The sequence below is a fragment of the Amblyomma maculatum genome, chromosome 8, assembly GCF_055883805.1.
Source record: "Amblyomma maculatum isolate TAMU_Amacu chromosome 8, ASM5588380v1, whole genome shotgun sequence".
Classification (NCBI taxonomy): Eukaryota; Metazoa; Arthropoda; class Arachnida; order Ixodida; family Ixodidae; genus Amblyomma; species Amblyomma maculatum.
Genome location: NC_139351.1, coordinates 22,392,890 through 22,405,903, shown reverse-complemented (window position 1 = coordinate 22,405,903; position 13,014 = coordinate 22,392,890). Strand labels below are relative to the sequence as shown.

The 13,014-nt window shown below is 53.2% G+C and overlaps 2 protein-coding genes across 3 annotated transcripts; both read right to left on the bottom strand.

The window, feature by feature from the left end:
• Positions 1-3,633: 3,633 nt before the first annotated feature.
• LOC146180706 (uncharacterized) lies at positions 3,634-8,684 on the bottom strand. Of its 2 annotated transcripts, XM_084576106.1 has the most exons (5): positions 8,443-8,684; positions 5,441-7,608; positions 5,014-5,374; positions 4,455-4,944; positions 3,634-4,386 (listed from the first exon to the last, which is right to left on the bottom strand). In XM_084576106.1, exons 2-5 carry the CDS (start codon positions 7,268-7,270, stop codon positions 3,756-3,758), a joined length of 3,312 nt encoding a protein of 1,103 aa, XP_084432232.1. In that variant the 5' UTR covers positions 7,271-7,608; positions 8,443-8,684; the 3' UTR covers positions 3,634-3,755. The 2 variants fall into 2 exon arrangements, with proteins under 2 accessions (XP_084432232.1, XP_084432231.1); XM_084576105.1 differs by lacking the exon at positions 8,443-8,684 and having other exon boundaries at positions 5,441-8,286.
• Positions 8,685-8,866: 182 nt separating this feature from the next.
• On the bottom strand, positions 8,867-12,170 carry LOC146180705 (uncharacterized). The gene is made up of 2 exons (XM_084576107.1): positions 10,795-12,170; positions 8,867-10,110 (listed from the first exon to the last, which is right to left on the bottom strand). Exons 1-2 carry the CDS (start codon positions 11,917-11,919, stop codon positions 8,899-8,901), a joined length of 2,337 nt encoding a protein of 778 aa, XP_084432233.1. The 5' UTR covers positions 11,920-12,170; the 3' UTR covers positions 8,867-8,898.
• Between the last annotated feature and the right edge of the window lie 844 nt (positions 12,171-13,014).

Sequence of the window (13,014 nt, the reverse complement as noted above, 5' to 3'; positions counted from 1 at the left end):
CTGCCGCTAGTACTGTTCACTACCTTCCTGAGATAGTAAATTTCACTAGCTGTATTTTTACGACCTCGAGTTACTAAGAAGGTAGTGATCTATGTGACAAGTGAAAGGTTAGTAGTAACTTAGTGAATTCACCAACCTTTTTTTTAAGAGTGTACACCAAGGTTTCCACTACGAATGATGCATGATTGCATTCTTAGCCAGCCAAGGTAAGCCAGCGTCTGAAAGTGTTGCTGCCTTTCTATGCTGCCTTCTTTGCGAGTCACTTTCATTGGGTTCCGAATTGCACATTAGCAAGGTCATAACTAGCAGGACTTCGAGCACATTTGACTGGCAAAGGTTGGTGCGCACTGAAAGGCAACCTTCATGAGATACCGGCTTGAAAATGCGGGTTCTACAAAAAGACCACTTTAAAATTCGCGCTAAAAACATACGTAGCGTGACGTCATTCAACGTCACCCATACGTAGTTGCTCCCCAATATGGCGGTGCCAATTAGCCGCCTTTTTTTTGGACCAATGGGCATCTATGGAGCCTTCGCTATAAGCACAGGATTCAGTTTCCCGGGGAGGCGTCACGGGAGGCGTTGCATTAGTCGGATGCGTTAGCGCAAGGACTAGCACATATAATGAAGGCTAATCTGACAACGGTACAATTCTGCTTCTGTCGTCGTACTAGCGCCACCCACAGCAATGGTTGGGCAAAAAGCAGACAAGTTGCTCTTTGAGCGATTAACTGCATTCGTCAAATCTACCGATTTTGTGATGTGCGGCGGACCGTACAGGTGCTGGTTAGTAACGTCGGACTGGAACAGAACAATTGTGGACCACTTGCTGTACTTTGGAGGCCTGGAAGTACGCTGTCACCCGGAACGTGGCACCGTTGGACTGTATGCCACTTCCAAATACTTCGACACCTACATCTGCGGCTCGTCGTCGAAGATGGTGTGGGAGAACGAAGGTGACCAGCTAGAAGTGCCCACAGACTTGCTGCAAAGCATCGTGGGATATCACCACTGCTGTGACACCTTCGAACTGGGTGATAATCAAGCTCCATGGAGCCGCGTTCTCCAGGTCTTCAAAGACTGCACCACCAGTAAAGGTTCCCCTACAACCGAAGATCGCCTGACATCAATGTGGCGCTATCTATTCGCGTGCCGACAAAGAAGACTGCACAGATTCTGCGCGGATCTGGCGGGGAGTGAGGCACTAGCGAGAGCACTGGATCACATAATTGCCCAAGACCTCCGGGTTATCGGCTCTCTCCAGTGCCTTGAGTTGGCCGGTGTCCCCGACCTAGAAGAGACACCGGTAGCCCATCTTTCCAGCGGCTGCATTAAGACCCTGCGGCTGAAAGGCGTGTAATTCTCTCCGGGGAAACACACACTGCCGCGACTGCTGTCGTTGGAGAGTTTGGAACTGCAAGTAAAACCCGCGCTAGATCCAGCTCTTGTGGAGAGGATTGCCCGCGGAGAGGACCTGCCAGCCTTGCGACACTTCTCCATCGACAGTGCACGGTTCAATCCAGATCACTGGGCGCGTCTTTTGACAGCCTGTTCGTCTCGCACCGAGTGTTTGCGCATTACTGTCATCAACACCACGCCGTCTGGCCAGATCGAGGCCTTATGCGAAAGCTTGGCCAACTTCAACGAGGAGCATCGCAACAACTTCGAAGAGCGAGGCGTTATTTCCATCGCGCCACCGCTCGTCTCGTTGGAGGTTGCCCACCGAACGCCTCTCCGCTTCTCGTGGGATGTATACAGGGCCTTATATTCTACCATATACACCTTCCAGCAGTCGGCCAAGAACATCGGTATCTGGCCGGACGGCAAGGAGGAAGATAGCTATATCATCCGTCCTAGCTGCAAACACTCTGGCGAATGGAAAACCGTGCACTGCGTCGGATCTCTCATGGGCATTTCAATCTCAAGAGACGCAGTCGACTGTGAACTTCGTTGCCGCGCCCAAGTGTCTTACGCCATTTCCATCTCCGTGGCCATGGAAAGTGAGATTCCCGACGGCTGCAACACCATCTGCAGCCTAGAAGCCATCCAGACAGCCTCCGGCTCGAGAAACATCAGCGAGGTTAGGCTCGGCGACATGCGGCTGACGGCAAATCACGTATCTCGCCTTTGCGACGTGCTCGATGCCCAGCCTAACCTTCGCGTCTTTGAACTCGCCGGGTGTCTGGCCGCCGGGGGTCTCACGGACCTACTCGAGAACCTTGGAACGCGACAACACAAAATGGACTTTGTCGGCATCGTCGGTGAAGACTCCCTGAAACTGTTACGGGCTTCCTGGAGCCGCAGCCTACCGTATCTCGTGCCATTGCTTCGAGACACGTGCAATTCTTTTACGGGAGCTGTGGTGGCTACCGCCCGCGCACACAAGCTTTTGCGGGATGCCTTGTCACAGCGGAAGACCCCGTTTGGAACGCTGCGACTTCAGGAGTGGTTATCGCCTACCCTGTGTCTACGGTATGGGCCCGTAATGTTAAACCACCTTGGACGACGTGCTGGGAGTCCTCAAGCGACGCTGGAGCGAATAGTGGGCAACCCGTCGTGCTGCAACGACGACGATGTCCAGGATGTGCTCGCTGCCTGCTTTGCGTCGCCGGCTGTGTTCGACGCTGGCGTCTGCTCTGTGTGCTGGGACGTATTCGACAATCTGGCAATTACAGATGCTGAGCGTGATCTGGTTGGCACTCAGTGGACGCTTGTATATTTCAAAGAGCGTTCCTTTGTGTTCAAGCCAGAGCGCGGCTGCACTGAAGTTGCCTTGCCGAATATGCAATCTGCATTTACGTTCTGGTGCCTTGGCAGCAGCGGCAACCCATTATCTAAATTGGCAGAATCTGACAATTTGGAACCACTATTTGAAACCCCTGAAGTCGCAGAGTTTGTAATGAAAGATATAAGCGAATCCTTTATTATGGATATTATGAAAGAAAATTGGGATGTGGACCTTTGAAACTTTGAAACTATTCGGTATGATATTGTAAACCAAGACGAAGCGTTTAGCCCACTAGTCGACGATGAAAATGCCGATTTCAGTATTATGTTTACGTTAAAAGAAAATCAGTAGAACCACTTGGGCTCAATAGTTGGACATAGGTGCTGTATTCCACGTGTCTCAAAGTATAGTTTGCAATTATGTCATGTATTGCAGTGTCTCAAAGTATAGTTTGGAATTATGTGCTGTATTCCAGTGTCTCAAAGTATATTTTGGAATTATGTGCTGTACTCCAGTGTCTCATAGTATAGTTTGGAAGTACGTGCTGTAGTCCAAGTGTCTCAAAGTATGTATGCCACCAATGTGTCTCGGAACAGCTTGTACGAAGGGAATGTCATTCTTATACAAGCTGTTTCTTTCATTACGTCGACAGAGAGCTCCTATACAAGCTTCGGTTTGGCATTGTTTAAGGTGATTATACAGCGGCCTACGTTCACAAGGAGCTCCTTATACAAGCTTCATTGTTTAAGATCCTTTTAGGCGCCTTATACAAGCTTTCTGTGATCTTATTGAAAGTGTAAATATATGGTGTTATTGAATAAAGACGTTACATTACTCTATATACGTGTTATGTGTACATGCAAGTTTCGCTACCGCGCAACGTGGCAAACAACGGCAATGTAGGGGACACATACAATCTTTATTGGTCATATTGGCAGTCGCGAGGATGCAGGACACTATACTGGTGATAAATTATTGACGAGAACATTTGTACACTGACCTGGCTGTGGTTCCCGATGCTGCTACTTCACGAAAGTGGCTTTCGTGACTTTTTATGTGAGGGTTTAGGTGAGGATTTACGACTATAGGATGTTGGATCCTCATTTCGTTGCGAACAGACAGACTCGAGCCATTCAACAGCCCAGAGAGCTTCCTGACCGTTTCCACTACCACTCCCGCTACTGCCTTCGACAGTTGTGGCGGGACGGAAGAGGGTACTGAGACAGCGAAGGCCCGCGTTGAGGCCGCGCTTGAAATGTGTTGCCTCACATGAAATTATGGCATTAGACAGTGAACGGGGACATATACTGTTGGTTACGACGTCCGTGTGTGCATCTGGACTCCCATCCAATATGCGAAAGACAAACATGGGCTCTACTCCTTTCGGGAGCTTTGGTTCTACTTGGATTTGCGTGTCACTTGTCACCTCGACCACGGGCGCTACGCAGAACACAATGTGCATTTTGCCACGCTGGTGATGTCCGCCACTTGACAATAGCACGGACTCGGCGTCGTGTGTCTGCTGCTGAAATTGCTGTGACTGTCGGTGATTGAGGTGCTGCTGCTGCTGTTGCTGCGGCTGCTGCTGGGATTGTTGAGCTGGGGACGACGGTGCACTGCCGGGTGATGTTGCGGTGTCGATCATGGTGATCTTGAAACTGTGCGGGACAGAAAGAGAGAGAGGTATCACTACAGTTATCAATGCCGCACACGCTCACCTACTTACCGCTTTGGTTGATGATGTGCCGTGGCAGGGGTAGCTCCCGTGCTCGATTCTGCCAAGGTGTGGTAGCGCAGCAAGATCCGGCACGAATCGTGCAGCGCTCGTACTTGGTGTCGCGCGCCCCAGAATACGAAGCAGCAGCGAGTGTCTCCCACCGACGCCGCCGTGGCAAAGTATTCGATGGCGCTGTAGAAGACCGAAACCAGGATCCGCTGCAGTCCCGGCAGGCCGCTGGTCCCCACGCCAGTGCTGCATGCAGGTAGAAATAGTGCGGGGTTCATGAAGCGAGTGTTGCAACGTTCGTTGGTAGCAGCAAAGTCGTTGGTATTGAAGAGCTCGTGCCAGGCAACGCAATCGCTCGGGTGCAAGTCGTAATAGGGTGCCTCTGCAAACGTGGGCAAAGGTCCGTCCCGACCGATCTGCTGCTGGGGCTCCTCTGCCTGGGTAGGCCTCAGCACCGTGCCGTCGTCGAGCACCACCGACGCCGGTTCCACTGCTTGGTAGGCGCGCTGCTCGATACAGGTGCGCATCAAATAGTACATGCACTCGGCTCCCTTCTTACAGGCAAGCCACATGCGCAGCCCATAGTGCAAAGCCCTCGAGACGCCGGGCATCCACTTGGCATCCATGTCCCCGACGAGAGACGCCACGCACGCGTCTCCCGTCAGAAAGGGGAGCAGTAAGACACGGCCCAAGGCAAAGCCCATGTCCTGCCGCACGCGCAAAGCATACACGTATCTCCAGTGCTCGCCAGGAAACTGGTTTGCCACGAGCAAGGTGGGAGTACGATGGTTGGCCTGCACAATGGGGTGAGCGTTGTGTGGGTCGAGAAACGTGTATCCCGGTTCGCCATGTGCAAAAGCTCCGTCGAACCAGTTACGCAGTGCATCCATGGCGGCTCGTCTGTTCCTGATTCCCCGGCTCTGGAAATACAAACACACATATATATAACAATGATCGTTGGTTGAAAGCGCAAACACCAAACTTACCACGGCGTAGGCAAATATGTGTTCGTACAATTCGGGGCCGGATCCCTCGATGTTGACGTTGGCACAGGAAAGCATGCTGGTGGCAAACACGAGAAGCGCCAGCATGGTGTCGTGAGGCGGCACAGGCACGCTGCGCTGTGTGTCAGGATTCACATATTCGCCTAGGGCGCACACTTTGGGTTGCGGCAACATGTCGCGCAGCTCGCCCGTGTACGCGTCGCGCCAGCTGTGACTCATCATTGAGCGCAGAGCTTGCGTCATGGCTTTGTCGGCGTGGGATGTGGAAGCATCGGCGAACCGGACCCGTTGCCTCTGTTGCTCGAGCTTCTTTCGTCGTCTCTGGGAAAGCATTCTAGCTCTGCGTCTCCGTTTCCCCGCGCCGATCCCGGAACCGTCGCTAGCTGCACTGCCGTCGTCGCTCGTGGTTGTAGTAGTGACCGCTTCGTAGTCCTCCTCGTCGTCTTGTGACGACATGGATTCCAATTCATCAGTGCGAAAATATTCATCTATCGCCTCCGGCGTTCCCACCCCGAGCAACCGTCGTTTACGCGCCGGGCGTTCGGGCCGCCGTGCTTTTGGGGGCGACGACGGCTCGGGTGCCGCGGGCAGCTCGTCGCTTGTATTATTGATGGGTGGTGTAGGCGGTATGACTTGACCGCAACAAATGTCATCTTGGGTGAATTGTGCGGGCTCGGGCTGTCGGGGCTGAGGCTGTCGCTGAGATTGTTGTGACTGCTGCTGCTGACGAGGTTGTTGCTGTTGTGACTGCTGCTGCTGCTGCTGCTGCTGCTGCTGCTGCTGCTGCTGCTGCTGCTGCTGCTGCTGCTGTCGCTGAGATTGTTGCGGCTGCTGCTGCTGCTGCTGCTGCTGCTGCCGAGGTTGTTGCTGTTGCTGCTCGGCTTGCTGTTCCTGGCGTTGCTCTTCCAGTGCGGATGCTTTCTCGACCAACTCCTCTGACGGCGGGGACGGCGAAGGCCGCCGCCGAGCTGTCGACATAGTCAATATCTTGTGCACTTGGAAGCGTTGCTGCGGCAGCTGCTTCGAAGGTGACAAGCGTGCAATGCGCTGTTTCTTGAAAGGCAGAACAACCGGATCGATTATGGCGCTCGCCGTTGCGTCGCCTTTGTGTTGTTGGGCGCCGATCTTGCCTCGCGCTACCGCGTCTATCGTCCGCATTAGGCGAGTCCTTCTCTTTTCAGGAGAAGTAGTTACTAATACTCCGCGTAGGTCCGCGTTTCCTTGTCGTGGCGGCGTCACCAGCGGTACTCTGTTCATGCTCATGGATGTGCGCTTAAGGCTAGATACGCGACACGACTGCTTGGGGGGCGTCTGTCCAATGTCGTTAATTCGCACGACGAGCTGTTTGCCTTCGGATACTGCGGCGCGTTCAGTAATACTGTCACACGGCTCCTCGTCTGGCGTCATGGCAATGGCAGTAGCGGCACTCGTAGTTTCTTCGCCTAACGATACAATGTCCTCGTCGAAGAGTATTTCTTCGGTGGCGGTGGCGCGCAGTCCTAGCGAGGTTAGAAGCATGCCATCCGCCGCCGCCACAGCGCCGCTAGCGCGCCCTTTCTCGTTTTCTCGTTTCTGCTCGCGCTGCTGCTGCCGTTGCTCGGCCCCGTCACGAGTACTCATGGCGGCAGTGGCGGCGGCAGCGGCGCCAGCAAAATTGCTACAGCCAGGGGCGGCGCTGTTACCGACGCCATTTCTTCCGGGAGCATCACCCCCGTTTTTACTGTCACGGACACTTTTCGCGTGCTGTTGTTTTTGCGTGCTTATAGCCAACAGTTGCTCACCCACTAGTCGCTCAATTTCCATCCTTTCCATGGCGTCGTTCAGGCAGCCACACACGCGCACACACAAACACCCATCCAAGCTGCGTCGAGCAGCCGACTACTACGCACCGGAGAATTGTTGCAGCCTCCGTGCGCCACCGCTCTTCTCGCTCTCACAATCTTCCCCCTGTTCGAGCAGCCGCTGCGACTGGCTAACACAACTACACCCTCCTCCCCTTCGACCGAGAGTGCGCAATTGGATTTTCTGGCGGGGATGTTCCCTAGAAAGAGGGCCACTCGCTCGCCGCTTGCCGCTGGTCGGTACCCAATAAAAAGAGGGCCACTCGCTCGCCACTTGCCGCTGGTCGGTACCCAACTCTGCGGGAGCAGCTGTAGGGAAGCGAGCAAACAAAATGGAAGACACATTGTTTCAAACATAACTTATACTTTACTATGTACACTGTCTCTTAATGTTACCCCTACCATTTTTTGTTCCGTAGCTGTCTGGGTTGTCCTCAACCTAAGTAGAACTCTCTTGGTTAGCCTCCACGTTTCAGCCCCATAGGTGAGTACAGGCAAGATGCAACTGTTGTATACATTCCTCTTGAGCCATACCGGTAAGCTGCTAGTCATAACCTGCGAGTGCTTGCCAATACGCTCCATCCCAATCTTATTCTTGTTATTTCTTTTTCATGGTCCGGATCAGCGGTTACTACCTGTCCTAAGTAGACATATTCGCCTACTAATTCCATTATTGCGCTACCTAATGTAAACTGCTGTTCCTTCTCGAGGCTGTTGAACATTACCTTAGTCTTCTGCATATTGATTTTCAAGCCTACCTTTCTACTTTTTCTGTCTAGGTCATCAATCATTATTTGCAGTTCATCTCCCGAGTTGCTTAGCAAGGCAATGTCCTCTAAACAAGCTGTGAATAGTACTGGGGAGATTGTGTCTTCTTGCCTAACACCTTTCTTTAATGGGAATTTGGTTACTTTCTTTATGCAGAGAACTATGGTTGCTGTGCAGCCACTATATATATCTTCCAACAATTTCACGTACAGCTCGTCTACCCCCTTATATCGCAATGCCTGCATCACCACCGAGGTTTCAACTGAGTCAAATGCTTTTTCGTAATCAATGAATGCTATGTATAAGGGCTGGTTATATACCGAGCATTTCTCTATCACCTGATTGATGGTATGGATATGATCGATAGTAGAGTACCGTTTCCGAAACCCTGCTTGATCCTTTGCTTGATTGCAGTCTACGGTTGTCCTGATGCTATTAGTCTATTCCTATTCTTGTGTCTGTCTGATTCGCCGCCGTGCTTGGAAGACCCGCTGTTCTTGGAACACCCGGTGTCTTTGGGATGGCTGCTGCGCTTGAGATTCTTGCGATGGCCGGAGGAGCCGCCGCGCTTGGGATGGCCGGTGTAGCGGCTGCGCCTGGAAATGTGCTTGAGATGCCCGGGTGCTTAGAATGCCCGGTAAATGATGCGGTGCCACGAATATTGCGACTGGCACCATTGCCATGACTTGTACTGCTTGGGGGGCGCTTGAGATTCTTGCGATGGCCGGGGGAGCCGCCGCGCTTGGGATGGCCGGTGTAGATCCTTTGCTTGATTGCAGTCTAAGGTTGTCCTGATTCTATTAGTCTATTCCTGTTCTTGTGTCTATCTGATTAGCCGCCGTGCTTGGAAGACTTGCTGTGCTTGGAAGACCCGCTGTGCCTGGAAGACCCGCTGTGCCTGGAAGACCCGCTGTGCCTGGAAGACCCGCTGTGCCTGGAAGACCCGCTGTGCCTGGAAGACCCGCTGTGCCTGGAAGACCCGCTGTGCCTGGAAGACCCGCTGTGCTTATAAGACCCGCTGTGCCTGGAATACCCGCTGTGCCTGGAAGACCCGCTGTGCTTGGAAGACCCGCTGTGCTTGGAAGACCTGCTGTGCTTGGAAGACCCGCTGTGCCTGGAAGACCCGTTTTCCTTGGGATGGCTGCTGCGCTTGAGATTCTTGAGATGGCCGGGGTGTTTAGAACGCCCAGTAAATGATCCGGTGCCACGAATATTGCGACTGGCACCATTGCTATGACTTGTACTGCTTGGGGGGGAACATACCTCTGTACTGTTAGGCGAGGCGGCACGGGAGCTGCCGTCTTTTGCAGGTGCATTTCGGGTGCTACCACTGCCGCTGTCACTGCAGATGCTGTTCGTAGTGTCCGAAGCTGCTGCTGCGACACTGTGGCATTCGACAAATAGTTCGTCGTCAGTGACGTTTTCGTAGTCGGAGTTGCACAGGACATCCCTGGCCGCCCTTACCGATGGGGAACAGATGAAAGAGGCGTTTCTGGGCAAAGCGGAACCCCTGGAATCTCCAAGTCTGGGACGAAAGTCCGCGAGCCCTCCGGAAAATGGGAAACGTACCTCACTTTCCGTTTCTTTATCGGCAAATGGTCCCCCGCCAGGGAAGATTCCTTCAAACGTCGGCGACGCGTTTCCCCTGCCGTGCTGGCAATCGGCACGAAATTTTCCCCAGGCGACAGGCCCATGGTTACCAGCGACGACGTCTGCAGCGGCTGCCGGCTGTTCAAGCGGAGATGAAACGGGCTTTGCGGCGCTGGAAGCGGCGGCGTCGGCTTGTATGCAGATAGTGGCGAGGGCCGTTCGTGTCCTACCGGAGAGCTCGGTGCCCGTCGCCCGTGATTGGTCCGTCGAACCGCTAGGGGCATCCGCAGCAGCCACCAAGCGCTCCAGTGCTATCACGTCGGCCTCCCTTCCTGTCGGCGACGGCGGGGAAGCCGGGCTGCGTTGGCCGCCATTATTGTCATCGCGTTGCTGTTCTGGAGACATCCCGAAGATGTATTCAACGAAGTCCAGCAAATTGCCGCTCTGCAGACACTGCAAGCAACAATACCATGTATCGGTGACTATGCTGAAAGCACGTCAGGACGCCCATGGATAGTACAAGACAACAATCCTACGTGGCAAGAGCCCACGTCTATGTCTCCCGCGAGCCATCGTCCATTCCCACAAAGCAACAGCATCTGTCCAAGACTACGGCCAGTGTCTAAGCAATACAAGGCAAGAGCCAGCGTCTATTCCATTCCCACAAGTCATGCCTACGTGAATACAAGGCAACAACGGCAACAAATCTGTCCTGCACTTCAATATCTATAAGGAATTGCTATCTCCTACAAGACAACGGCGATACGTGCTACCTACAAGGGTCGCCTGCATCGATGCTAAGAGCAAGGCTATCCGCGCCTCAATTGCACACACACATGGAATAAATATTGAAATAAAACACATCACATGGAAATAAATATTGAAATAGAACACACCACAAGGAAATAAATATGGAAACGAAACACATCACATGGAAATACATATGGAAATGAAACACATCACATGGAAATATATATTGACAAGGAAATAAATATGGAAATGAAACACATCACATGGAAATATATATTGAAATGAAACACATACACACTTGTCATGTGGAAACAATAAAGATGTAGTGCTCCTGAATAAACATGGGATTCGCGCAATCCCAAAGGAACGAATAAAAAGAGCGCTCACCCGCATCATGATCTCCTCCGTTTGCCAGTGTAGTGGCTCTAGCTGCTGGTGCTGCTGCGGCAGCGAATTCTGGAACTCACCGTACGACACCAGCGGGTCCTGCTTATCTTGCAGCATCAGCGGGTCCGTGGGATGCTCGGCGTACGGCATAGCGATGGGCAGCGGGTCCTGCTCAGCTTGCACCATCAGCCGGTCCTGCTCAGCTTGCAGCATCAGCGGGTCCGTGGCAAGGTCGGCGTGCGGCATAGCGATGGGCAGCGGGTCCTGCTCAGCTTGCACCATCAGCCGGTCCTGCTCAGCTTGCAGCATCAGCGGGTCCGTGGCAAGGTCGGCGTGCGGCATAGCGATGGGCAGCGGGTCCATAGGCTGCGTGGACTGCGACAGCGGCTCCTCGGGCGTGGTGGGTTGCGACATCGGCTCCCCCAGAGACGCGGGTAGGGCTTGCGACGACAGCTCGGGTTGGACGAAATACTGAGGCTGTTGGGCGGCAAAAATTTCGATTTGAGGTTGATACAGCGCCTGCTGCTGCAACAGCGCCTGTATCTGGCACTGCTGCTGCAACATCAGAGCCTGCATCTCTTTTTGCTGCCGCAACAGACTCTGTATATCGAGCTCGCCTGGCTGCTGCGCCGAAACTTCGGGCGCGGTCGTCGTCTCCGGGGCCTGCGCCGCTTGCTGCGGCGCCGATGTCTCCGGGGCGTGCGATGGTGGTGGTGCACAAGCCGCTTGCTGCAACTGCTGACCCAGTTGTGGCGTCATTAGAACGCCGTGAACGGCCGTGAACACGCCGCCGCCCGAGTGGTATACGAATGTTCCATATTGCGCACCGGGCGCAGAAATTTGGTTGTCGGTCGGGGACACTACTGTTGCACAAAACATATTATTAAGGGAGGTGTCGGCGGTCGGGGACACTACTGTTGCACAAGACATATTATTAAGGGGGGTGTAGGCGGTCGGGGGTGCGTGAAATACATTATTGTGGCTACATTCTTGGCTGGTGGTCGGGGGCAAATTGCTCACAGCGTAAAACGGCTCCGGAACTTTCAAAGTTTCGGACACAGAGCATGGCAGTGAATAATCGAACATTACCGAATAGTTCCCAAGGGGTTGCGAGTCGTCGGCCATGCTCGGGCGACAAGCAGCAACTCCCTACGCGACGACGAGTGCCTTCTTATATCCACTCCGCGTGTACCACTACGGCAATAAGTATGCGTTGGGTGACGTGGTTCGAAAAAGTGAAACTGTGGTACCCGTCTTATCGCGTCTGTTATACGGAATCAAACTGCGGCCGGCGAACGCATTGATGCGCCAGCTTATAAAGGTGAGCGCCCTCCTCACCACTCACTGTCCTTTTCACCTCCACGCAATTCACTCCTCCGTCACTGTCCCATTTCTGCGACGCGACATAGATAACTTCTAGAGGGATTCTCCTCTCCGTAGTATACAGCGAAGTTGTTGGTGGAGAGGGGGTTGCAGTAAACACAGCTGCCATGTATCAGAAACTTTCCGACAGTGTAACCATGAGCATGTAGGCGGGACTGCGGACACGACTCCGCCCACCCAAAGCAGTGGTGGTTTTGCCACTTTCCCAGTTTGCTCTATCACTAATTCCTAACAGGGAATACGGCCCCGCATGTCGAAAATTTAACAACGGAGGACCCGCCACTAAGGCGCACATCATCTGGGGGTGAGTAAATAACCCGCCCCCCAAGGGCCCTTCCCAGTTTGCTCGAGCAAACCACATCCGTCCAGCACTGCTTCATACCACACAACTTAAAAGAAAATGCGTCTTGTGTCCAACGTGCGCGCGCGCGTGTGTGTTGTGTCTACCGCTCGCGTGCTGTGTCTCCGTGTTTAATTGTCGGATTACATGTTCGGTACTGGATATTGCAACCGACACGCGGCAAGACCGTGGTGTTAATGTGCTATTTAGCATTAGTTTACGTTTGATCCTTTGTGCGCTGTGTGTGCAGTGCTTTACTGGCGTCGACTTCCCGCATCGTAATAGTTTGCTCCACCGCTGTGAAGGCGGATTAACTGTCAGCAGTAGTGCCGCGCTCCCATGGCAACCTTTTCTGGAGCTTTGCCGTGCCGTCCCATGTCCTTCTGTGGCGTGTCTTTATCCTATACTGGTTATGTAATAAGGCGAGGAAGAAATTCCAAACCGGATCCAACACTCTTAGAAAAAATGTAGTATTTTTACTAACTTTAGGGTAGCAA